Source organism: Tinamus guttatus, unplaced genomic scaffold (genome assembly GCF_059628265.1).
Source record: "Tinamus guttatus ecotype Peru unplaced genomic scaffold, ASM5962826v1 Tinamus_guttatus_pri_ptg000649l, whole genome shotgun sequence".
Lineage (NCBI taxonomy): Eukaryota > Metazoa > Chordata > Aves > Tinamiformes > Tinamidae > Tinamus > Tinamus guttatus.
The window spans coordinates 3,052,892-3,078,727 of NW_028289183.1; the positions used below are offsets into that span (position 1 = coordinate 3,052,892).

At 42.3% G+C, this 25,836-nt stretch overlaps 2 protein-coding genes across 7 annotated transcripts in view; one reads left to right on the forward strand and one right to left on the reverse strand.

Moving 5' to 3' along the window:
• Positions 1-945: 945 nt before the first annotated feature.
• LOC104570133 (nucleoside diphosphate kinase) lies at positions 946-3,786 on the reverse strand. Its single transcript, XM_088535977.1, has 5 exons — positions 3,664-3,786; positions 3,031-3,163; positions 2,436-2,537; positions 1,969-2,081; positions 946-1,615 (listed from the first exon to the last, which is right to left on the reverse strand). Exons 2-5 carry the CDS (start codon positions 3,157-3,159, stop codon positions 1,498-1,500), a joined length of 462 nt encoding a protein of 153 aa, XP_088392103.1. The 5' UTR covers positions 3,160-3,163; positions 3,664-3,786; the 3' UTR covers positions 946-1,497.
• A 3,528-nt stretch (positions 3,787-7,314) lies between these two features.
• SPAG9 (sperm associated antigen 9) overlaps positions 7,315-25,836 on the forward strand; it is a 54,369-nt gene continuing 35,847 nt past the window's right edge. For 2 of the 6 annotated variants that reach the window (XM_088535890.1, XM_088535893.1), the window contains exons 1-3: positions 7,315-7,693; positions 13,608-13,728; positions 24,952-25,022. In XM_088535890.1, the coding sequence (XP_088392016.1) occupies positions 7,388-7,693; positions 13,608-13,728; positions 24,952-25,022 (498 nt within the window). In that variant the 5' untranslated portion in view covers positions 7,315-7,387. Of the gene's footprint in view, positions 7,694-13,607; positions 13,729-20,901; positions 20,957-24,951; positions 25,023-25,836 lie in introns of those variants that run through there. The other 4 variants (XM_088535894.1, XM_088535892.1, XM_088535895.1 and 1 more) reach the window with 3 other exon arrangements.

A 25,836-nucleotide genomic window follows, 5' to 3' on the forward strand; every position in this document is an offset into this window, starting at 1 on the left:
GGAGGAGGAAGGAGGCAAGGAGAAAGGGAAGGCGGCTGCGGCCCGGAGTCCCGCCCGGCGCAGAGGAGGAGCCCGAGGGCGGCGGCTCCCGCAGCCCCCGCGGGGACAAGTGAAATTTTCGGGACATTTAATCACTCGCCTCCAACCTGCCTTGTACCTGTGAGCCCCTGAGACGCGAGCTCTCGGTAAGCAGATTGTCCTGGGCAGTTTGAGCACTTTGAAACACGTTGGGGCAAGGAAATACAGTATTACATCTGCTTTGCTACTTGTTCACAACTAGTGAGTAGCCATTGTAGAACATTTCTGCACGGGCTTAATAACGTCCTGCTAGAATCACACACCTCTACTGAAGTAGCTTTATTATGAATGTATGTCTTTACAATTAAAAATACTGCTAGATATTCAAGAGCAGCTCGCTATGGAGTTCCATCTACTAAGCTTAAGAAGAGCCCAGGTCAGAATGTAGCCGAATTGTTCTTTTCAGGGCTGTTGTCAGCTGTTGGGTTGGAAAAACAAACAAGTTCCGCAGGAACTTAAGGAAAAAATTCTTTCCTGTGAGGGTGCCAGAGCACTGGAACAGGCTGCCCAGAGAGGTTGTGGAGTCTCCTTCCCTGGAGATCTTCAAACCCGCTTGGACGCAGTCCTGTGCCACGTGCTCTAGGTGACCCTGCGTGTGCAGGGGGTTGGACTAGGTGAGCTCTAGAGGTCCCTTCCAACCTAAAGGATTCCCAGATCCTGTGCTCATCCTCGCTCCTCTGTGTGGGGTCCAAGGGCTGCTGCTGTAACGAGGCTGAGCATGCATCCCCCCAGCCCTTCTTGCACATTAATCTTCTTTTCTCATAAATGGCATTTCAAAAACCCTGGCCCATTAATCCTTCCCTAAAATGCTAAAAAATCCCATGTGGGGAAAAAAAAAAAAAAACGAGTTTAAACTATGTCAATCTAGAGAAGAGTTCTTGCTTCAAGCAAACGTATGCTCTGTGTACAGTAACAGCACCTTTCAGAGAGAGAGATAAATACGCTTGTTTCTGTGGTTATTTTGGCATGGGAAGGGGTTAGCTCAATTTCGTAACATTTAAAATCTTCAATATTTGGGAATACTATCAATATATTTAGATACTGCCAGTTGTTCCCTAACACTTTAACAATGTAATGAAACTTTAACATAGAGTCATTTGCATATGCTTCTATTTACCAGAATATTTTATTTGGCTACAGAGTATTTTGGGAAAAATACATGCAGCCTATGTTATTCACAATGATTGTTTTCTGTGTTTTAATTTTATTTTATCCTTAAAAGTAGCTGCAAAGCTTTATAATACAATTCCATTATAAGTTGATAGCTTTCTAATCAAAGCAGCTGCCAACAGTGTTTATATGTAATATTCACAACAGGAATAGCACTGATTTTTGAGACAGTTTATGTGAAGGGCTCTGAAATAACTACAGGAGAATAGCTGTATATCAGTAAGGATATCAAGAGATGGAGGCTCAGTTCTAGTCATAAATCCACTCATGAGCACAGCTTCTGTAATCAACCAGCTCTTCAGGAGTGAACCATAGATTGATCTCTGTCTCAGCACTTTCTACAGAGTCGCTTCCATGAATGATGTTTCTATAAAAAGAAGAATTAGCAATAGAAGTAGTAATTCTTATGAAACTCAAAGCAAAGAAAATATCCTTTCTGAAGTAGCCTCCATTATGGAGAAAAGTCATAAGCAATTATAAAGTAGGAATAGGCATCAAGTATATAGTCCAAGCTTGCTTTCCTTTGAGAACAGGGAAGAAAGACTACATCTCTGCTTGCATCTTTAGATACTAATGTTACACAGCCCTGCAGAAGGGCAGCTCTGTGCACACAATGAAGGATAGAGTGGAGTTCCTATATATATATCATGACATACCACTGGGCCTTTTATTAAAAAAAAGCATTTTAACTTTAAATGGTTTCAAGATTTCAAACTATACCTGCCAACTTGAACGCAGAGGTCACCACGAATAGTGCCAGGCTTTGAATCAACCGGATTAGTTTCCCCCAGCATCACTCTTCCAGTCTTAATGACATTAAGACCTTCCCACACCTTAAAAAAAAGCATCGAGGTTATAAAAAATCTTAGCGGTATCTAAAGTAGCAAGAGTTAATACCACTCAGCACTACAGAGTGCTGTCCATCATGTTATAGCATAAATCACCAGCTGAATGTTCCTAGTGGCAAGACACAGGAGATCTCCAACTTTTCAGACAGATGCCTGAAGCTGCTGGTGCAGCTGTCCCCTTCCTCATTGCCTCTCTGCACAAACCCCTCCCCACCAAGGATGGGAAGGCACCACCTTTACGGGTCTATAGGGTGAACAGCCCTCCAAAGTTTTCTTATTTTGAAGGCTAGACAATTAAATATTATTTTTCTTAGCTGAGCTTCGTTGTTAAAAACTCACCATAGCAACAATAGGTCCAGAGTGCATATACTGCACCAGACCATCGTAGAACGGCCGGTCTTTCAGGTCGATGTAGTGCTCTCTCAGAAGGTCTTCAGAGGCCTGCGAGAAACACGGGGGAAAAAAGCTTACTGTAAGAATGTAAGAGCATATTGAAATCACATAGGATAACAGAGCACTATTCATCTTAGCACATGTGAGCACTTCAAAATTCACCATTTTTAGCAACTTCCTAGAAACACAACTTGGGATTTGAAATTTGAACAGTTCATTTTACCATAGCTGAACTCAGAAAAGCAGATAGATATAGGTGAACCGATATGCGCTGTAGATTGACAAGGCTATTTCCTAGACATAGAATTCCCTGAAAAGAATATTCTCTTCAGACTAAGGACATCAGGATACTAAAAATAACATGCTTAAGATGTCTAAGGCATTTAGCCGGAGTTAGAAACTGGAAGTTCTCCAAAATACCCCAAGCCATTATCAAAATATTATTTATTCTGAGGACGACATTTACCATTACAGCATGCTACTCTATTCTACGGGTGAAGTTTCCATGAAAAGGAGGACACACGAATCGAGGAAGCCTTACGTGTATTAACTTCATGGCCACCAGTTTGAAGCCCTTCTGCTCAAACCGCTTGATGATTTCGCCCACCAGGCCCCGCTGGACACCGTCGGGCTTGATGGCGATGAAGGTGCGCTCCGAGATACCAGCCATTGCCCTGATGGAGAAGAGAAGCTGGTTTGTTAGTCGTGGAGCAGCAGGCGAGAGCCGGCGCCGTGTGTAACACCGGCTATTACAGTAATTAAACCAGCCCCATCCGAAAGTCATTAGTTCACGCGCTGCCCTGACCTAGGGAATCAGTCGCCTCCTGCAAGGGAGGCTAAAGCACAAACTATTTGCGTGGTGCAGGGATGAGCAATTAACAAACGTTAAACCAGAACAGCTCTGAGCAGGATGGAAAAACTGAGATTACTGCAGAGCTGGACAAGCGCTGCCCTCAACACAGACAGGCAGCAACTGTGAATGACCAGCTCCTCGGGACTGATTTGGGTTTTTTACTGGTTTGCCCTAAGGATGTTGCGTAGGTGCATACATTAATAATGTACACGAATACATATGCACGCACGCGTGGGGATGAGGGCAGCGGTCCCCACAGGGCCCCTTCCCGCCGCCGCCGGCCCGGGCAGCCCCGCGCTGACCCCCGCGCTCCCACCTCACCTGCTGGCGGCCGCGGGCGGCTCTGGCGGCCTCCGGGCCCCGGCCCCGGCTTAGCCGCCCTAAGCCGCCCCCGCGGGGCCGCGCTCCCCGCCGCGCCGCCATCTTGGCGCGCCGCCATGCCGCGCGCGGCCCTCCCGTCGCCATGGCGACGCCGCGGCCTCCCCGCCTGCAGGGGGCGCCCAGCGGGAGCGCGGCCGGGGCCGCCGCCGCGAGGAGCCGCCGGGGCCGCGCTCGGGCTGCCGCGCTCGGGGCTCCGCGTGCTGCGTGTCCCGGCTCGCCCGGCCCCGCCGCAGCCTCCCCGCCGTTCCCCGCACCGTTACCTTCCCGCGAGCCGCGCGCCCCGGCCCGCTAATCCGCTAAGGGGATTGGAGGTCGCCTTTCTTTCTTACTCCTCTTCGGTGGCCCCGCCGGACCTTTTTTTACTTTTTATTTATTTTTTTCCCTTCCCTCTGCCCTTTCGCCGTACTTGGTGTCCTAAAATGTTTCATCTGCTTTCATAAGTTTCAAGTTCAAAAATAGTTTTGTTGTTTTGTCCCATCGTCCACTGAATTTCTGCTCTCTGCATTATCAAAAACAGGAATTTCAGGGAAATTCCTCTAAAGCATTTCACTCCCTGTCTGAAAATGTCCATAAGTCCATTATTAGTGGATTTTTTTCTGAATTTTAAGATCCATGTTCTTATTTGGGATTTCTCCACTACAATCTGCTATAATCCTGGAAAGCTAGGAAAATCCAGGACATTATCATATCATGATACCCAGAAAATAGTATCTTTTACAGAGATCTGTATGTTGACATAAGCATCAGTTATATATATAATATACAACATGACCACCATAATATACATATATTCTGGTAGGTCCCCCATAAAGTTGTTTTGGATTTAGAATTCTGAGTATTTTCCTGATATTGTCTGCAATATTCTGCTATTTCAATACCTCCTTATTTAAGCTATTTCAGAGTTTTAATACAAAGCCTAGTGCTGTAATCCTTACTCGGGCCAAATGGTTCTTAAAAATAGAAGAACTCCAGAAACAGGATGCTTACCAAAAAAAAAAAAATGTAGAGTTAAGAGCAGCAACAGGGCATCTATTTATAGTCTTGCTAAAACTATGCCATTTAACGATTAAAGCTTAGCCCTTGCCATACGGTGGGCTCGCACTATTTGCAGCTTCACCCTAAGTTTGCCACGTGATCTTTGCCAAGCCTTTTAACCTCATTAAATGAAGGTCATCTTTGTAAATAATCATTTGATTGTTTTAGTCACCGTCCTTCGTTTGGTTTTGGTTTGATTTCTGTTGTACTTGAAGAAATAAAGTACTGTTAAGCTTTACAAAATTTCTTCGGAGTGAAGTCCCAGTTGAGCTCCTCTTGTCCCAAACTGCTTCAAGACCTAATTTCTTTCCTTGTTTTATTTCAAATCAGATTACTTTCAAATATAAGCTGTTATTTCTAGGGATGGGGAGTAAAACTTTCCATATTATCCAGAAAACTAATTTATTAGGTAATTTTTCTAATGTTTGTATTTTAAAAATATTTTTCTAGATTAGAAATCCTGCAGGTGACTTAAAAACACGTGCACAAGTAGCTGTCATCCTCGTCAGTCTGACTGCAGTTGTAGTGGTAGCAGCTTGCAATTTAATGATAGTCTAGCTTCAGCTGTGTGAAAGAAAACCACATCTATCAATTTTGCTAATAGAAATGGGATAAAAATAGAATATCCTCAGAGACCCCGTCTCTGAAAGACTGTCACCAGACACCTTGACCCATTTTTGATGTCTGTCAGAAAATATGACTTTTGAGCTAATATATTTGTGCAATTTGCCCAGTAGGATGGCAACATCTATAAAACTTTATGTAGGAGAAAGAATCTTTGCTGCAACTCAAGGTGATGGATATTTTTAAATCTTCATTCTCTTCTGAAGTTGTTTGGAGCTCCTATCACATTATGCAGTAAGGATTACTCATGATAAACGTGGCGAAGCTTGGGTTAAAAGTCCACTGCAGCTAGGTACGGCCTACCAACTTTGTCCTGAGATCAGAACAGAGACACCTCACCACTTTGACTGTTTGGCTTGTCTTCCTACACGATTTATTCGGGTTCACTAGAAAAACACAAGGCAGGGACTCCTCCCTAAAGGCTCTTGGTGTCACCTGCAAACAACTGAGGCAAGTGCTGACCTGGAACACAAGTGGAGGGAGAAATACCAGGAGAGCTTCCTTCAACACTGCTGCATCCTGCAACAACTGCAAAGCACAGCAGACAGCAGGCAAATACAGAGAGGTCTCTCCACTAAAGACAACCACTAAAGAGAAGGATGAACCTACTAGATTTTATAGAGATGATTTCCGTTAATTTAACTGAAAATTTCACTTAGGGACATGTGAGAAAGTACGTATCATACTGTAAAACAGGTTTTAGCTTAAAAGATACATTCTGGGGGGTCGTATGTAGTGACAAGCAGTTTTTCTCTCCCTTTGCCACATTTATAAATATTTTTTGTACTTCAGTGGCCTGTATCTTGGCCTCTTTATATAAAATGTAGCTTAAGAGGATGGTGGCTAAACAAAACTCAAGTGTAACTAATATATTTGACTAAATATATTGGACTAAACTCTTTTCCTTTGTTGTTCCTGTGTGGATCTGCTAGCCTTGTATGTAAAAACAAAGCATCATTTGCATCTAAAGCATGGTTAATGTCTTAGCATCAGGCTAAATGAGAAAAAATACTGCGCAAGCCTCTACTGCTCTCCAGTGGAAATTATATGCAATCAGCATGGCTAAAGTGCCACCATTTCTCAAGCTTTTGCATTTTTTATAATGCTCATTTCTTTTTCGCTGCACTGCTGCTAGGCCACCTGCTTCCTTAGCTCAATTGCATTAGAAATACATACACTTAATGAAAGATAGTGCTTTCCCCAATGGAATATGCATTACACGGTGAACGTGAGGAACATGAAGCACTTGCAGAAACGTTCAAATCTCTTAAGTAGATGTTTTCGAATTTACAATAGATGTGCAATAGCTCACATTATTCCAATGACAAAATAAATGATCCAGGATGGAACTTGCTGTTCTGAATCTCAGGAAAACTGGTGTTTCTGAGCAAGTGCAACATTCTTTCACAATTGTTACTGCTAGTGAAAACAGCATCTTTTGACACTGGTTTATCTAGAGCCTTCTTGAAACATTAAAAATGTCTTTTTCTGCAGGCACGGATTAGCCAAGGCAGCATCACCTCGGCACCGTGAAGCCCCGCAGTCTAGTTTAAGCTGTCAGTCATCCCTAAATAAATCGCTTGATCTACTTATGCCGCAGTTTCTATGTACGCAATGAATAAATAATAACGCTTTCACGGGAAGCGCGGCGCGGCCCTCTCAACTGCTCGTTAACGGCTGCAGTTAAAGCCGCCCCGCAGCCCGGCGGCCGCCACCGCCCCGAGGGAGTCCTCGGCGGGAGCCTCCGGCCGGCCGGTGTCCGCAGCGCGGCCGCTCGCCCCTCGCCTCAGCGGCGGCCGCCCCGCCCGCGTGACGCAGCAGCGCGGCGCTGCCGGCGGCGCCGCCTTCCCGCGCGGCGCCGCGCTGAGGTCAGTGCCGCGCGCCGCTTCCCCTCGCCGCCCCCTCCGCGCTCGGCCGGGCTGCGGGCGAGGCCCCGCCGCAGAGGGAGGAGGCGCCCGGGCCGCCGCCGCTGCCCCCCGTCAGCCGAGGCGCTCGGCCCGCAGCCATGGAGCTGGCGGACGGCGTGGTGTACCAGGAGGACCCCGGCGGCCCCGGCCCCGCCATGATGTCGGAGCGGGTGTCGGGGCTGGCGGGCTCCATCTACCGCGAGTTCGAGCGGCTCATCGGCCGCTACGACGAGGAGGTGGTGGCCGAGCTGATGCCGCTGGTGGTGGCCGTGCTGGAGAACCTCGACTCGGTGTGCGCGCACAGCCAGGAGACCAGCGTGGAGCTGGAGCTGCTGCGGGACGACAACGAGCAGCTGCTCACGCAGTACGAGCGGGAGAAGGCGCTGCGCAAGCAGGCCGAGGAGGTGAGTGGGGCCGAGGGGACGTCGTGAGGCCGCCTGTGATACCCCGGCGTGGGCCGGGCTGTGCAGGAGCTCTGGGGCCTTGCTGGGGAAGGAGGCCGGGAGGCCTCGGTGCCCTGTGTGGGGCTGGGCGCCCTTTTCCTTGGCCCGCCCGGGCCTCTCTGCTCGCAGGGCCTCCCGCCCAGCACTGAGAGCGCTCCCAGAAACCCTGCTTTGGATTGCAGGGTCCCTCCAAGAAACGTGACGCTGCTTGATGGTCAACATGGAGTCATTCGATAACTGCTTTACTATTTCGCTTCTCCTCTGGTCCTTCTTAGGGGCAGGGATTTGATATTTTATTGCTTTTAAGCCTTTATCGTGTGTATTGCACAGGGCTCTTGGAACAAGAGTCACCACAAAGCGCAGGGGAATAAGTACTGTCCAGGCTGCGGCTGTTCTGAGGTGCCAGGTAGAGACTGCAGCCAGCAACAGGTGCTGCAGGTTGTTCAGTGGCCCCAGCTGTGACTTGGGCTGTTGCTGCAGAGATTGAAGGTGGCAAAGAATTACCATTTCTACCACTGCTATTACGTGTTATATGTGCATGTGAAGTGTCTTTTCTGTGAGACCTTAGAGCAGTGCAATAGAAATCAGCTGTGTGGGATATCAGTTCTTTGCCTCCCAGAACTCCAGTAGGAAATTGGATTGGCAGCATTATCTGCAGTAGAACAAACCATCTTATAAGTCTATTTCCAGGCTCTGTGCCCCGTGTTTATCTCCATGGGTGTGTTCGACTTAAATTTTCTAGAAACAAAAAAGCAGCAGCACTGAAGGTAAAAACAATATTAGCAAAGTAAGTTGAACTTGGAAAGATTGTTTTCCCTGGACACATATTTGTGTATATATAATGGCTTGAAGTGATTGGAGATTGTTAGTGTTAGTCTCTAGTCATGACACAAGCAGCATGAAGAAGTCTTCTTAAAAAAAATAAAATAAAAAAGGAATATACTGTAAATATTATCTGAACTTGTTCAGGAAAAAGTCAGTTGGGCTTAAAACACAGGCAATGTCTGCTAGACTGAAAAAGCAGGCCTTGGGCAGCAGAACAGGAACCACAACAGTCTGATGAAATAGAATATAGTATTAACTGTATTCTGTGGCTCTTCTGAAGCTGAGGATGCATGTGTTGGTATTTGTACCTCAGTATAATCACCATTTCATTCTATCATGGTAAATTAACCCAAGGAATTAAGGAGACCAGCATTATGCAGTATGAAAACTACTACTCACGTGCTGTGAGACAACTTACTGCTGCTTTCTAAAATGCGATTAGCTAGAACACCACATTTTCACCTCCAAGTCCAAAGGTCATCTTTTTGGTGTGTGCTGAGGTCAGCTAAGCTGTGTACAGTATGTGTGGAAAATGTTACAGATAAAGCGTTTTATATAAATGACAGTTGTGTGTTTTATTTGTATTTGATTGTTGCAAAAATTTTTTGAATGCTGAGGTAATGGTGTGGGCGCGGTGCTATTGCAGCAAGAGGCGGGAACCGGAATATCATATAGTGCTTTTTTTTTTTTTTTTTTTTTTTGGACAAGTGGTTTGCTTAGTGATTTTTATTTTATTTTTTGCCCTTTCATTTGGATTAAGCAAGCAATCATCACATAGTAGGTCAAATTTTCCACTTCGCTAAGTTTAATATTCTGTGTCTCACCTGTTCTGACAGTCCTGAAGAAATAACTTCCCTGTGTTTACTTTGTAGGGAGTGTTTTATTTGTAGTGGTATCTTGATGAATATTCATAGTTTATTATTTAAATAGTTATCTCCTTGGACTGCTGTCCTAAACTGCCTTCTTCAATTCCTGTATTTTAAAAAAAGTATTACCTAAGAAACAACTGGGAAGTTAATGACTGTGAACTTCTGATATGTCGATTTTAAAAAGCAAAGATACTTCAGAAATTTGGGGCCTCCTTCTCAGATTAAGTAACAGTCATGATTGTCTTAATGGCTTTAAAGTCCCTTGCCTAACTTTTAACCTTGGATATTTGGAGGTACAGCTAAAGTAGCAGAGGAACTAGCTATTCTGCAGTTCTGCTTACAGTTGTACATAACTTATCTTCCCCCTTGGTAAGTGTTAAGCAGAGTGTCCTGCGTCAAAGAGGGAGAGGAGGAAGGGTTTGGGGTTCTGCTATCTGGCGTGTTAATCAGCTCAGTAATTGGTTCTGCTTCCTTAGACGTGAAGTGAGCTCTGCCTGAATGTGTGTGGCAGAGGGGGCTTTGCGGGGTCTCCTCTCAGCAGGGTATCGTGTGATATCATTGCATAGTTAAACAGTTGTGTGCATGTAGAGTGGTTCCAGATCTACATCCTGTGTTGCTTTATTTGTGATCTGAGTTCGTATTTTTGCATCTACTTTATCTAGATTTAAAATTGATTATATAAGGACTACTCAGTCTTATTTTTAAGGCACTGTTTCTTTTTTTTAATAATTTTTATTTATTTATTTATTTCTACTGGCGGTGTTTCAGAACAGGTTAGACGAACATTTCTCTGGAATGACTTTGTTGATCCTGTCTGGAGCAGAGGGGAGGTATTACCTGGGAGTCACCACACACAGTTGCTGCAGGGATCACGGGCTGAGCTGTCAGCACGGGCGCGTGCAGGCGGCGGCACGCCGCACATCCTGCGCTCGCCCTTCGTCACACGGCAAAACTAGGACCGGCAGTATGAGTACCTGAGTATCAGGGTCTAAGAGCCTTGAAACTAGAAGGCCTTTTAAAGTCTGTTCTAGCTCTGGCTTCTCTAATCTTCTGTGGTTTGACTGTTTTAAAAGGAAAGTGTGGTGTGATTCAGCTCCTCAAAAAAATTCAAAAAGCCCCCCAGATTCACTTTGTAACAAGCTCCCTCTTGGAGAGCACTTTCTTTTAAGTGGGGAAGGCTAGTTTTTGTCCGATGCTGTGGTGTTTTGTGTAATTAGTAGCTTTAGTAGCTTAGAACATGTTTTGTATCTGTGTATTGAGTAGCACATGTCTCTGTCCTTGCATTTACTTAAAAAATATTCTACGTCTTCTAAGTCTTTTAAAGTGTCAGTGTAAACTCAAGTCTTTTATAGGGGGTACTCGGTGTATCCCTGGCTGTGCCAGTTGCTTATGAGACTTGTCTTTCCAGTGAACTCATCTTGTTTGAGCCCAAATGATCTCCTGGGACTTTGTGTGTGTTAACACTATCACGGGGAGCAGAAATGAAACAAAATGGAAACATTATAAAATCTAAAGATTGTGTCGAAAGTACTGGGGCACTGTTTGTTCTGGCCTAGCTTTCAGTGGAGGAAGAAAGCTTTAACCGAGCAGCTAAGTATCTGTGTCACACGGGTTTGAATCAGCACGGATGTTCATTATAAATTTTGAAAAATGTCACCTTAGGGAGATGTTGAAACTGGTTTATGTAATTCTGAATTTAAAATAATACTACTGTTCAAAAATGCAAATATCACTGAGATGCAATCAAGTTTGTGACCTTAGAGGGATTAATTTTTTGTAAAAGTTTTGCACCTATAAAGCTGGGGGAAGGGCAGGGGAAGACTTTAATACATGGGTGGAGAGGGAAGGAGGAAATGGGAAAATTCCCAGCAGATTTCTTCATTGAAAAAGAGTGGAAGAGAATGCCTGATATATCTTAATGTTCATGCTTGCAAAGCTAGAATGAGCTTAAGCTTTTCCTAAAGTGACTATTACAGGCTTCATTTAAACTGTTTCTCTCCTATGTATTAATCTATGTGTTTATAGAAACTAAACTAGTTAAAAACCTTCAAACCTTAATATACAGCAGCTTTTAATACTTACTGTTGAACTTGAGAGGAAATAAAACTGGATGAAGAACCTGATCTATCTTTAGCTTCATGAGTAACAAGGACATTGATGGATTTAAGCGGCTGTTCATTCAAAAGCATAATTGTCACTGGTCTTTTGCAAGTTATGAAGCACATCTGACTTTTGGAAATCATCGGAGAAGCAACTAAACAAAGATGTTACAGTTTTATTTTAGAATTCTTCTTTCATGTTTTTCCATTTTTACTTTACCAAACCATGTTGGTATTTAGCCTCAGTGCCAAATTTTTGTCAAAAGCTTTGAAGCCCTTGTTAATAAGGGAGTCTCTTAAGAATGAATAAGCTAGACATGGCTTGGATTTCTAAAATAAAAGGCCATAAAACTTTTGCCTTGTTTGTTACAAAGCGGAGGGTCTGTGGGCTAAGTATGAAGTTTTCAGGGTTCCACTCACTAATTAACCTTCGTAAGCTTTGCTCTGGTGTCTGTTCGTGGGGAAGGGGGTGTATGTGTGTGTTGTGTATGTAGAAATAGTTTTCCACACTGACTTTGTGAGGCAGGAAAGAACTCTTATTTTTAAATCCCAGAATCCAAAGCATTTCTACCTAGCTTGATGTCAGCTGTTTCTTGATTATTTCACTATTTTGCTTCAAGCACAGTCATATGAAAACCATTCCTGGTCCTGTGATAGCCATGTAGCACTTGCTTGAAAGAGGCTCTTGTTCCACTTTACAGATAATGATGTATTTCTACATTCAAGGTAATTTTGAAGCAAAATGTTTTCCAAACACTGTGCTAAACCAAAGCCCTTTCATAGGGTTACAAGTTTCTACTTTTAAAAGCTTGTCAGCAGCTTAAAGGTTGATTATACAAGCATTTGAACACAGTAGGGTTTTTTTTTTTTGCCAAACATTTCTATAAACAAAGAAAAGCTTAGATGCAGATCTATAATATACTTTAAAAATCTATTTTGTGAAGAGTTTATATCAAGTTAGTTTATTTTTACTGAAGGTTACCTCACCTGGTCTGATGTAATAGCATTGTACTAATACAGCAGTGTCTTGCACACAAGTATTAACGTGTCTGATATTTCGTGTGTTCCCCCGTGGTAGGATTTTTTTCATCCACTTCTGCTTTCCTTTACTGGAACTGTTAAATGTTACCTTGTTGACCTAACTGATGCTGTGGAAATGAGTGTTACCACTAATAACCACTCTAAGAGTAGTTTTCCATTTAGATATTTCCCTCAATTCTGTCAAATCGAGCATGAGACTGTTTCATCTTTGACTGGGAGGACCAAAATGAAGTAGGGCTGTGCACAGTCTGTATCCCCCCTTTTGAATTGATAGATTATTGCTGACAAAAATAAATTAATAATCCTTTTTATCTTACATTTGCCACCTGTTACTTTGTATCCAGACTCCTGTCTGCTGCTGCATGTTATCCAGCTTGCAGTTTTCTTTCTGAAACCTGTTAGTGCTCCTGGATGTTTTTCTCTGGTAAAATTTTCCTCCTTGGATGCTTAGTGTTCTGTGCTTTTCCTGTGTGTTATTTCTGCCCCGCTGCAGCATCTCCACCTGCCTGGCTTGCACATGAACATACACCTTAGCAGTGCAGCCAAATGCAAAGGATACCAAGGCTTTCAGTGCTTGTATGTAGTGTTGCCTGGCAGGTGAGTGCCAATCCTAAATAATTCATGTTCACATTAGTCCCAGGCAGACTTCTCAAGTAGTTGACACTCAGGTGATAGTGATTATGCAGAGCAACCTAGATGGAAGGTTTAAACAATGGTCTGGACTGGAATATCATTAGTGTCCTTAGTGTTTAAATGTGGACTCTTGATCTGTGGTATTGTTTTGGAGACAGGCTTGCCCTGTTCTTTGAAGGGCTGCTGCATAGTCTCCTGTATGCTGCTTGGAGTCAAAGTCTTTCTAATTTAAAAACCTCTAGGAAATTTGAAGTCTTTCTAATGTCTGAAGTCTTTAACATTCCTATGTTAAAAACATAGGAATGACTCTAGATTTGCTTCTGTTTCACAATGAAAAAAGTTTGCTGATGCCTTTAAAAGAAATTTTCTGTTGTTGAGTCTAACTTCACTTTATTTTTTTTTGTCTAGAAATTTATTGAGTTTGAAGACTCTCAAGAACAAGAAAAAAAGGACTTGCAGGTCAGAGTGGAAGCACTAGAATCACAAACTCGACAGCTTGAACTAAAAGCAAAAAACTATGCTGATCAAAGTAAGTGAGACTCGTTGCAGTCTGTTTAATGGTACTACTGCAATATGATTTTCCTGCTGCTAAACAGGAATGCATATGCTGAATATCTGTGCTGTGTTCTGTGTTTTGACAGATAATTAGGCGTAACTTTTGTGCAGGTTTTTTTCCCCCCCCTATAATTAAGGTATTTTTTTTGATAAGATCCTTAAGAGTTCTTATCTTATTCTTCTGGTATCATGTTTTCTTGTTTTTCTGTGACCCACTGTCTCCATGTTTAGCTCCTTTTTAAAGTGGCATTTAGAACTTATTCTCATGTTACTCGTCCTAAAATAAGCTAATTTTCTCTCCACAAAGAAGTTGACATTTTACTAACTTGCTGTTTATGCTAAAAAGAAATGTCATCTTCAGGTCTGTAAAAGCTACTATGATGAAAATTCTTTTACTTTTGATTCTAATTAGCTTTTGTATAACTTGTATTTTTTGTATGTGCTATTTAGTATTTACAGAAGATGAGCTGAGGAAGAACACTTCAAAAAAAAAAAAATGGAACAGGAGTTAAGGGTAGCCTTTGCTGGTGACAAAGGATAAAGTTTACAATTAAGCGGATTGAGGAGGCCTCTATTCTAAGCCCACAGCCCAAACAGCTTGTTAATAGGGAGATGCTGTGCTCTGGCAGCAGGAACATGGCATCAGGATTGCATCATATACTGTGCCAGACCTTTTCTGATAGCATCCTCCCACTGCACTAAGAGATCACTCCAAAAAGATATAAAAAATCCCTGAGTGAATTCACTGCCACCAATCAAGAAAAATGCAAGAGATGAGGTGGAGACTCAATAGCAGATGTCTCTGGTAGTGTGTATGTTAAGTACAATATCCTGGCTAGACCACTTGTCTGAGTACGTCCTGGTGCTTATTAGTAGGTGGGTGAGAAAATGTGAATGAAGGAAATGAGGGAATGAGTAAGAGTGGGTGAAATATGCTTAAGATTTTGTAGAGTGATACCAGCTTTCTCTTCCGTTGGGTCTTACGTTGGCTTTGGTTACGCTGCTTCCTGCAATATAGTTGTTACATACGCTCTAGTATGTTTTCTGCCTTTGAAACTTCATTTAGAAGTGAGAGCGAATACATAACTTTCAGTAGAGTATTGTGGACACCAGCTTTGTGCTTGTTTGTGTTTTTCCAAGAAAAACGTTAAGCTAGCATTTAGACTGATGGTTCAACTACCCGTTTTCAGGGCGCGCTTATTCTTGGGTCCTGAGAGCTGTGTGAATTCTAAGGCCATGTTCATTTTTGTAGTCAGCTCTGGGAAGTCCTAATGGTGGGCCCTGCAGTGAGCTTTCTTCTTATAAAGCATATTTTCCAAAACCCACCTCCTGTCCCTTGGCAGGTACAGTGTTATTATATGTATAGGCTGTCATCAACCCCGTCATAAAGTTGTGGTGTTTGATCATTGACTTTTAAACAGTTTCAAAGCCTTTTCATTGGAGCGGAAAAAACTCTATGTCTTTTCTCAAAAGCTCTATTTTTAGCATCAACAGAGCTATGATTTTGGTTTTGGTTGATAACTTGTTTAGGACAACATAAAAGATGGCTACGAAGGTTTGACCTGCTGCTACTGAAAAGATCAGAAGAGACATAAAACACAGCTGGGAACCCCCAGTGACTATTGTGCCAAGTGGTCTGCTGCTTTTAACTGTTCGTAAAACTTCTAGGGTATAGAAACCATACCATCTGCATAATCTTGCAGCAGTCTGACTCTATTGTCTTGTTGTTGTTGTTTAGGTCAGGTGATTAATCTTCTATGATACAAAAGGTGCCAATATATCACTTTAACTCACTGGATAACAGCTACGGATTTCCTAGTTGTGTGGATTTTTGCTGTTGTTTTTTCTTTCTTTTTTTTCCCTATGCTACTGTTAGTTCATTTAAATTAGTCGGTGGTATTGCCAACTATCAGCACATCAACATCCAAAACGGCGGTAGCGTTATCATTGATAACGGAGATTGTAAATGCCTGACACAGAGCAAGTAAGCAAATAAAATCTGTCTTTATTTATTTATTTTTTTTCTTGTTTGAGTACAGAGTCTGAGATAACATCACTCTGGAGACTTCTTAATTTATTGCCTGTTGAACTGTGGTAGACTGTGGATAAAATTGGATGGAACAATTGCAGCTATTTAAGAATGTGCTTTCCAGCCTTGGAAATAAAGCTTTCCAGAGCCTGGCAAGTACCATGGGGAGGTACCATTTGGCAGTTCTGCCCCAAGCACGAGCCTGGGATTTGTGCCCCCACACTTCTAAGGCTATTGAACTGTAGAGACTGGCTAAATGCTGCTGAGAACTGCCCAGAAGTTCCCTGGAGGTCTGTGTCTGCTTTCTTCTGGGGGTGGTGGTGCGAGTCAGGTCAAAGATGGAATTGTAAGTCCTGATTGTGAACTATGTACAGGTCTAGGATTTTTGGGCTTGAGAATTTTCACCCTTATTGTTGTTAATTCAATAGTAATATGATGATATAATACAGTTCAACTGTTGGATAACTTGCTTTGGGTTCTAATGAAGAATGACTACAGTAGAAAGTTATGGGTTTATTTGTTTTGACTCATATGCAACTTTTTTTTTTACTTAAATTGCAGGTAAGGCTGTCAAAGGTTCAAGATGGCAAAACCTCACTTCAGAAATTATTAACACAAATGATTTGAAATGGCTTTTCTGCTGTTCTCCAGGAAATTATTAATAATTGGAAAAGATAAGATGTGGGAGTACAGCAAACGTGCTACTTGGCATCCCAGCTCTTAACCAAACACATAATTCTCTTCTTTGGAGTTTCCAAGTTACTCTTACCAGTAATTTAGATGCTTTACAAATGAACTGAATTACTGTGAAAATACATTAAGTGGACATAATATGTTATGCCCCCCAGTGGCATAGGGAATTCAGGGGGAGGAAAGCAGGAAGGAAATGTTCTTTTTTTGCCTCTTGTAGGCCACTTGTGCTATACTTAATTTTCTTCAAATAAGCAAGGCTTGTGGAAACAGCAGTTTTGTCTTTCAAACAGTTTTACCTGTGCTCTTGAACACCCTCTGTCGTGAGCACTAAGCGAGATGAGTCCTGGAGAAGGCAGCTCTGCAGTTACAAACATACTGAGGCCACCACGTATGTACTTAAAGGCCGGTGAAGTAATTTGGGAAGCCATAGGTCTCTGGTTGTAGATTACAAATGTTTGTTTTTGCAGTTTTAGTGGTCTTAAGACTTCAAAAAATTTGCACTCTGTTGCACTTTGATTTATTATGTAGGTTTATTTGCTTAGCCTTATGTTCAGCCAGGTGGGTCGGGGTGAATCTCCCATTTGAAATTAGTGAAATAGGAAGCTAATTTTGTGTCAGCCAGTTTGCGTAGCCATAGCCAGTTACTGTGGTTCACTGGTCTTTTTTCCTTCTTTTTTCCTCCATGCTGCAGTATGAATTTTAAGGTTGCTGTGCTCTGCTCTGACCTAGATCTGTGACTACTGCTCTCAGCTCCTTTTTTTGGAGGAGATAGGAAGGGAGAGGAATGGGCACCTGGACCTGGTGGCGCTTCTGGCAGGGTCATGAGCTCGGGTAGGTAGGAGGAAAAAGCCTGGCTGGCTGGGGCAGGTACATTGACTTGCTCAACACGGAGCACTCCATCCTCACCCGTAGTGGGCTGTGGTGGTTGCCTAAGATCAGCTGGCGTCACAAAAATGGCTTGCCAAATTTCATCCTGAGAGATCTGCTGAACATCAATCGCCTGTAGTAGAGCAGAGGTGGAGGGATTTGCAGCTTCTGTTTAAGTGCAGGAACGCGTTCCTGTGTCCAGGCCCTTCTGCTCGTGGCCCTCTCCTTGCTCCCCACCTCTGCTTCTCTCTGCAGCTTCTCCGTGGGTGCCTCCCTGTGCCCTTGTGCTGGGGCTCTTGGATTGTCAGTGGGTCCCTCCTGTGCAGGGAGAGAGGCCAGACGGTGCTGGAGCTCTTGGGGCCTGTGGAAGTAAAAGCAAGTCAAATACTGCGGCGTGCAGGGGGACAGCGCCAGCACCGGGGCTGTGGCTGGAGGCTCTTGCTGTCAGTCTTCAGCCAACTTTTACTGAGTGTGAGCAACAGGCTATTTTTGGTTTTATGACTTGGTTAGACTTTTGTGGACTCTGTTAACAGCAGACAGCACCTCTGAATACTGCATTGGTGCTCCAAGTACTGAAATATTACTTAAAGAACATTTAACACTTCAAAGAAAAAGTCTCGTACCTTCCTTTTCCCTTCAGAAGTATCTGAGACAGACCAGTGTTTATCAATCTGAAATGCCTTTAAAGAGAGCTGTAGATACCTGCCTCAAATTTTCTCACTATTTTTCGTTCTCGTAGGAGTGAGACCCCCAGCTCTGTTCCTAACTAGTTTGCAGAATTAAAATGCTTCAGATTTCACCCTGGCAGCTGGAAAGCCAGGTCTCCCTGCTGTTACAGGTTTTAGCAGCCCAAGCGACCTGCTTGTCTGGCAGAGCTGCACAAGGGCACGTGGTGCTTGGCTTCAGTTACAGCGTCGTCTCCAGTTACCCAGCGCGACTGCGGTGCCTTTCAGGGCTTGTGTAAGGGGCACTGGATTCTGCAGGGACTAGAGATGCCTGATCTCTTTTTCTGTACCTCACTTTCTCTTTTGGGATTGTGTTTGTCTATGTGTATGATTATATGTATCTAACAGATTGTGCCATGATGAAGGTTTTTGCAATAAAAGCCAGCTGCAGTATATTTTGTGACTTCCTACAGCTGAGGAACAGCACTGCAATATGCTTTCTGGAGGAGTCACTTTCAGGATACCTTATTATAAGGAATGTTTTCATTTGAGAACCTGAAAAAAACATCTGGATGGTGGCCCTTTCTGATGAAGTTGTCTGTCATAGGATTAGAAAGACTTGGTTTCTTTTGCCTAGTTCTGAAGCATGACCAGGGTATCATACTGCACTTGACTGCAGCGTAGGCACAACTATGTTTACATGGATAAATTTAGTTAGCAGAGAGACTTTAATAGAAACTTTCAACTGCGAAACAATTTTCATTTGTGACTTGAGAATCCTCACATGCGATTGTGTGAATAATTAAATTGCTGTGAATTACCTCTGCCAGTAACACTACTCTCCTAGTATGGCTCAAGTGTAGTGCTTATTCTAAAGCATGTAAGAAACTTTGTGAAAAGGTGCTTAAAAAAAGTCAGGAGCTAAGGTTTCTTCCATGGCAGTCTGTATTGTTCCTGACTATTTCTCAGAGACTGAAAAGAGCCTAAACCTTGTCTTGTACTACCAGTTTGTTTTGAGTAACAAATCTGGAGCCTCTTTGCCACTTGTTTCTCTCTGAAGTTGTTCATTTTCATAAGTTTGTCAGGCACAGGAGGCTCCACCTCCCCAGACTGTTCCTAAAGCTTCACTTTGGACTTGAAGATCCTTTCCATAAGGAGAGGTATGAGGGACACTCAGAAATGCTTCAGTCCAAGTATTCTTCCAGTTGGGTGTGCATGTAGAATTACTACCTATTGCAATAGCAATATATGTGGCCTGTATTGGTTCTCTGTAGTAAACACTGTTGCTATTTATCTTTTTCTATGACAACTTGCCTTACCATTCCTTTTCCTTATTGAAGTCATTTTCCAATCTTATCTAGTTTTTGAGAGAATTCCTGCCTGCCTGATGCTGGGAAGTTACTGTGGTCTCGGGCCCTACGGCAGTGTGTGTTATGGGTACCTGCAGTCCACTAGATGGAGCAGAGGGAACAGTTAGCTGAGCAGGGAGCACCGAGCCTGCTGCAAGGCTGGAGGCTAAAATAAAATGGAGTAGGAAATTAGAACATAAGGGTTGACCTGCTTTACACTCATCTATTAATATATCTGATCAGGAGTGCTGAGAGTAGGTTGAAATCTACTAATACATAATTAACTCTGTGTACTTCTGTTTTGGTTTTGTTAAGGGAATCCTGTGCTAGTGGTTTGGGTGCTGATGTACAGATCAGTTGTTAAAATAATGTGATTGCTCACCATGTTACAGCAATGAAAAAAGCTGGATGTAAATGCCTTTTGGAAGTTCACGTTCTGACTTGTTACTTTGCTCTACGTGCAAACAGTTTGCTCTATCCTCTGCATTTGCAGTGACTTCCTGTTGTGTTTTGTTCGGAAAGAGCTTAGTGTGTTTGTACGATGCAGTAGAAGCCAGGAAAATACATTTCCTCATCTTGCCAACGCACTCTCTAGAAAAGCTGAGAATTGGAAAAATGCAGGCTCTGAAAGCAGCTTGCTTAATAGGCAAAGGTGTAAAGGAAGTATCTCTGGATTTAAAGAACATATCAAAACTCTTCAGTGAAACACTAGGTTAATCAGGAGAACGGTGGAGAAACTGGCAATAGAGTCAAGTAACTCTTGAATCAGTGTTGGTAGCAGTCAGCTTGGTCATATCTTTGCTCATTTGAGTTTCTGCTTCTTTGAGAGACCCTTGGATACCTTTTTCCTGTGTTAAATGGTGACAGCAGTAAATTTAAGAAGCTTGATTTAAAGTCAAAAGCCCAACTTAGTAAATATTAGTGATCATGTGGAGCCCACTGAGGCACAGAGAATACTTTATCAGGCCAGAAATATGAGGGGAAAGACACTAAAACTGCAAATTTCGAAGCTAATTTAGTTGTCAAGATAACATTCTCTTAACAGCAAATTTCAATATGTCAAGTGTCCTATTTTTCAAACTGAGAACTAGATCTATAGCTTTTACTACTGTGAAGATTTCAGTCTTGCCATGGAGTTTTACTTATCTCTTTTTTTTAATGAAAAATGAGTGTTCTGTGCTGGTTCTGTCTAGGTCTTACTGCTCTCTGGTTTGATGGCTTCAGTCTCTGTTTCAGTCTGTGGTCTATGTGATCTTTAGCAACTGCTTAATAGGCCATAAGAGCATATCGGATTCTAATGATCTGTGTCTTAACTTTGGTATAGGACATGCTTTTAAGAAGAGCTGAATGAAAGCTGTCCAAGGAGAACTTCAGATAGTCCTAAGTGCCAGGAAAGGTCTGTGAACAAGTCGGATCTCTGTCCTAGGTTGTGCCATAGGAACTTATAATTCCTCTTGAAGGAATCATGCTGGTTGGATTTGGCTTTCTAGCAGGTCTGTTTCTCTTTCTTCCCCCTTAGGCTTATCAGCAGTTTGAGGCAGAGGACAACATACAGATGGAGGGTGTTCCAAACTTGATAAAAGCCATCAGACTTGGGAGGTAAGCCCTGATTTTTGAACAGGCAGGGTAGGCGGCTTTTACTGCCTAGTTCTTCATAATCCTCTCAGGAGGCAGATATTCCAGAGACTTCTCTCTAGCTTCCTATAATATATAATCTCTTTTTTTGTTTGTTTGTTTTTTAGGTTTGTTTGGTTTGATTTGAGAGGAGTTTGGTTAGGATTGGTACATAAGGTTGTTGAGTGTGTATTAGGCTATTGAAAGTACTGGAGAATGTTGCAGGTAGACCTTGAGCATAAGTCTATGTGGTGCTATTGGAGTGAATGCTTTCTCATCTGTTTAAGGTTACTAGAATGTTTGCATTATGTGCTCATATTTATGTTGCTAAACTGTTTTTTAATGAGGTTCCCTCTCCCTCCCTCCCGCCCCCCCCAAAAAGTCGCCATCTCACAAAGTTTTAAGATGAAATCAGTCTAGACTAGCAAGCATGAATAGTGGTGGTGTTCTGTGTGTGTAGTCTTACGTAGTGTAAGATATCCTGCATCCTTTAATAAGGATGTTCATGACTTCATAAAAACATAGCTGAGACAATGACTATTTAGCTTTTAGGAGCTATTCTCATGTTGCAAAATACAATGGACGTTTCATGCATGTTGCAGTGACTGACGGAGCTAAAGAACTAGAAGTTTCTTTCAGCTTCTCCCCTCTTCCTCGGCATTCATGGTATATCTTCAAGCTACCTTTCTCATTTGCCTTTTCAGGAGTTGTTAGGTTTAATAAATGAATTGCCAGGTGAAATATTAAAAGAAACAATGTAAAAAGCTCGTAAGACACTTTGATTTTGAGACTGATTCCTGTGCTAGAAACTTTGTTTGATTTGCCCCTTTGCAGGCTGGTATGTGTTAGCCACTGCCAACATCCAGCTCTGTTTTTCTTGGGGTGGGCGCTATCGGAATAGTTCCAAGTTTCTACTCTTGTGTGCAAGTGAAATAAAAAGAAGCTGAGATGACAGTTTGATTTCTGAGCTTACTTCTGTTTTATTGTTCCTGGTTTCCCGTTGCTACTGATGCATGCTGGTGCATGCTTAATAGTAACTTAAATTTCTGTAAGATTTTGGGCCAGAATCTGATGGTGGTCTTCAAAATTCTTCATTAGGTTCAGATATCTTTTCTATTCACATCTTGGTGATCTGTAGCCCTCAGGGAATATCTGATTTTTCTTCTACAGTGTTTAATGGAAAAGAGAAGTGTGTTCTGTTGGCTGGCTTATTTTGTCAGGTTACAGGTTTGCCTATAGAGTTGCAATGTGAATATTACTTCTTTAGTGAAGCAAGAAGTACTGAGGAGACCTCTGAGTTAGGCAGAGAGAAGAGTAGATGGATGGAAAAGGCTGGTATTTTTGGAGTTCTTGACCAGAGGGGAATTCTGACAGACTTGCCTTCATCTTTCTTGCAAGAACTTCATATTTAACAAAAATAATTATTTTAAGATTGCAATTAAGAAGGATCTCTTTCTCGACTCTGTGATACCTGCATCTCTGTCCCACTGTCGTCTATGGCTTTCTTTGAGGAAGTATTTAAACTTGGGCCATAGAAAGAGGAAAATAACTTGCTTCACTGTGGAACCTCAACTGTTGTGCATGTGTTCAGTGTATAGATGACAAGGGGACACAGTTCTGTGGAGTTCATTAAGGTAGGTAGGTTACCAACAGTGCAGAGAAGGACGGCTATTTGTAAAGATATTGCAGGGTTCATCTCCAAGTCATTTTCCGAGAATCCATCAGATAGAATTAGTCTCGAGGAGCCAGTGTCGGTGCCTGTGTCCAGACACGAATATATCAGACAACCTCAGGGTGTTTCACCATTGTTCGCTAGTCTCCAGACAAGACTGTGCTCTGCTGTGGCTCTTGCCAATGTTAAGAAGCAGAATTTCAAATCAAGGCAGCGTTAGTCATCACAGAGCTGTAGCAAGTCTGGATCGCCTATTTCTGGGTACTTGGAAACTGTCTCCAAGGAAGGGAGCAGGCTTCACAAAACGTGAAGGCAATTAGTAATGCAGTTCACACTTGATGGTTTCTAGGCTACTTGCTGGCCCTGAAGTAGGTTTTGCATAGCTGAAAAGTTACCAGAGCTTTGGCCTGGAAGGGAGAGACCTTAGGAGCATCCATGGAGACCCCAGGGCTGGTGGATTTACAGGTGCGTGCTCTGGTTGCTGGGAGTAAGGAGCTGTGCTCTGTCCTCTAGTTACTGGAGGTTATTGCTAGCCTGTCTCTGGCAAACCATTGTAAAACACAATTATTCCTGTCTCCTCATCTTGCCCAGGCAGCTGACTTGAATGCTAACTTGTTTTATTATGAGCTACTTGGTCAGTCTAAGGGAATGAATAACCGTTGGTGCTCATATCAAATGTTAACTATAAATTCTGCCCCTTGTTTCTGTAGGCAGTTCCTAAAGGCTTCCTTTTATTTTCTTTAGATGTGTGTTCACAGGATCACAAAGCGGTTGACCTTGTAAGGAACCTGGTCCAATCCCTTGCTCAGAGTGGGCTCAGCTAGAGCAGGTTGCCCAGGACCACATTCAGTTTTAAGTCTGAGTTTTAAGCAGCTCCAAGGATGGCCATTTGAGTAACCTGTTCCAGTGTTCAATGTTGCCTGAAAATAATAAACCAGGTTCTTCTATTCAATAGACATTTTTTTTTGGACTCTACTGCATCTTAATATACATTTTTGAATGCTGGGCTGTGAAATACATGCTTATATATATAGCGCCGTAAATATTTCTATATCAATTTTTATTATTTGCCTTGAAAAGCTTTTGTCCAATTAGGTAGTGATGAAGGAATGAAAGCATTCAGTCTGGCATTAGTTGATGAGGTTTGATTTGATACTTCAAGTGAGATATTTATAGGTAGAATGCAAAAGGTTGTGTCAAAGAATTTAGTGTCCTTATAGGATCCAAACCAGATGAGGAGCTAGGAATGGTTGCACAAATTTGAGTGATGAGATAGTTAGGCTGTGCATTTTGGTTCTGGCATTTGAGTCTGGCAAATATTTTTGACTGAAATGTACCTGCAATAAGATATGGTGCCACAGTGTAGAAATATGAAACAAAAAAAAATGTATATTGAGAAATCGTTTTTCAAGGAGCCAGTTGACAAAATGTGCAAATAGCAAAGAAAATGCTAAAATTTATCTTCAGATAATGGGTGGCTAGCAATGATTTTTTTGAAGGTTTTATCCAAATCTTAAGTTTCTGGAGAGTAAAGGGTACAGGGAGGGCAAGTGGAATAAGAAGCCTCAGTTAGGGAACTTGATACGTGTGGCTGTATCGAAAGTAATTAATACATTCTCAGTGTCCAAGCAGAAAGATGGTGTTCACAGCTCGACAGCTTAACGGTTTCTGTTTGAATTAAGTGTGTTGTATAAGGAAAATACTGAATTCTCTCACTTTTTTGCAGGAGAAAAAAAAATAGTTGCATAGAGCTATTGCTGTTTCTTTATCTTCTCTTAATATTAACTTTCTGAATTTTGTTTTTAATATGCTGGACGTGATTTTTCTTTTTTTTTTTTTTTTTTTTTTGTTAGGAGTGTTCTTTCACTGAGTCTATTACTTCAGCACTCAGTGGAGTATGAGTGAATGCCAACATAAGAGTCTTAGGGGCCACAATATCTGACTTGAAATTATCTATCATACCTTCTTTATATTTCTTCCAGTCAAGCACATCTGGAGGCTGGAATGTGGCTGAGCCTTAGGAAATCCACCCAAGGCTTTACCTGGGGCTCACAGCTCTCATCAAGTCCAGCTGTGTGATATGGCTTCTGCCTCTCCTAACATTCTACATGTGCCCATGTGGATGTGTGCAAAGATCTGGATGGAAGTCCAGTCATTGGGTTAGCAATCAGCTGGGGAAAGGGTTTTGGCTTTTTATGAGGACAACTTGTATTTTCAATCCTGGTCTGGTTGCCTTGTGTTGGGCAAGTCGAAGTCCCATTTTAACAAAACTGAATTTAATTTTATATTTGTCTTCTTTCCCTTCCAGTTAGCAGACTCGAGGAGAGGGAGTCAGAACTCAAGAAAGAATACAATGCACTTCATTCAAGACATACAGAGGTAGGTTATGTCAAGATGAACTGAGAGTACCTCTGAAAATCTGTATCTACGGGGAACTTCTGTTATGACAAATTGAGGAAGTGACTGGATATTTACACACTGATAACTGGGTATTTTCTTTGCTGATGTTGATTGTAACTAGGCTTCATTTGATATGCAGCTTTCATCTCTCTCACATCTAAGCGGGTATTTTTGTGTTAGTAGGTTTGAACACACTTTTGTAAAAGGCGTAGCTATTCCTCAGATATTCAAGCACTTTCAAAGAATAGGAATTTGCTTCTTCAAAGCAAACTGAACTTCTCTGAAGTCTTAATCTTGTTACTTTTTCAGAAGTTTTCCCTCAGTGTCAGTATTGCTTGTAAGCTTGAAAACATACATTTTCAAAAACTAGCCTGTTAAGAGTCATGATCAAAAAAGTTCCTACTGTGCTTATTGCCTGTTGTTTTTGCAGTACTCACTAGGGAAGATGGGACAAGTTTGGCTTTGTCCTCATTAAACTAAAATGCTAAACTGAACAACTTAAATATCAGCTATACTTGAGATTCTCCTAGAGCAGAAAGGGACTTGGGAGGTATGGAGAGGGAAGGGAAATGCAGAAGTGGATTTGGTCACCCTTACTACTTCCCTAGCAACCCTAAGAGTATGGGTTAGGTGTATGAAATGTCGTCATACTGACAGCAACTGAAAGGGGCTGAGAATCACAACAAGCATAGTCCCGCATGACGAGACTTATGCAGATCTTTAAGAAAACAGTCCCTTTTTTAATTTTTTTTTAAGTTTGAATCCATATGCTCATAGAAACCCTAATGCTTTT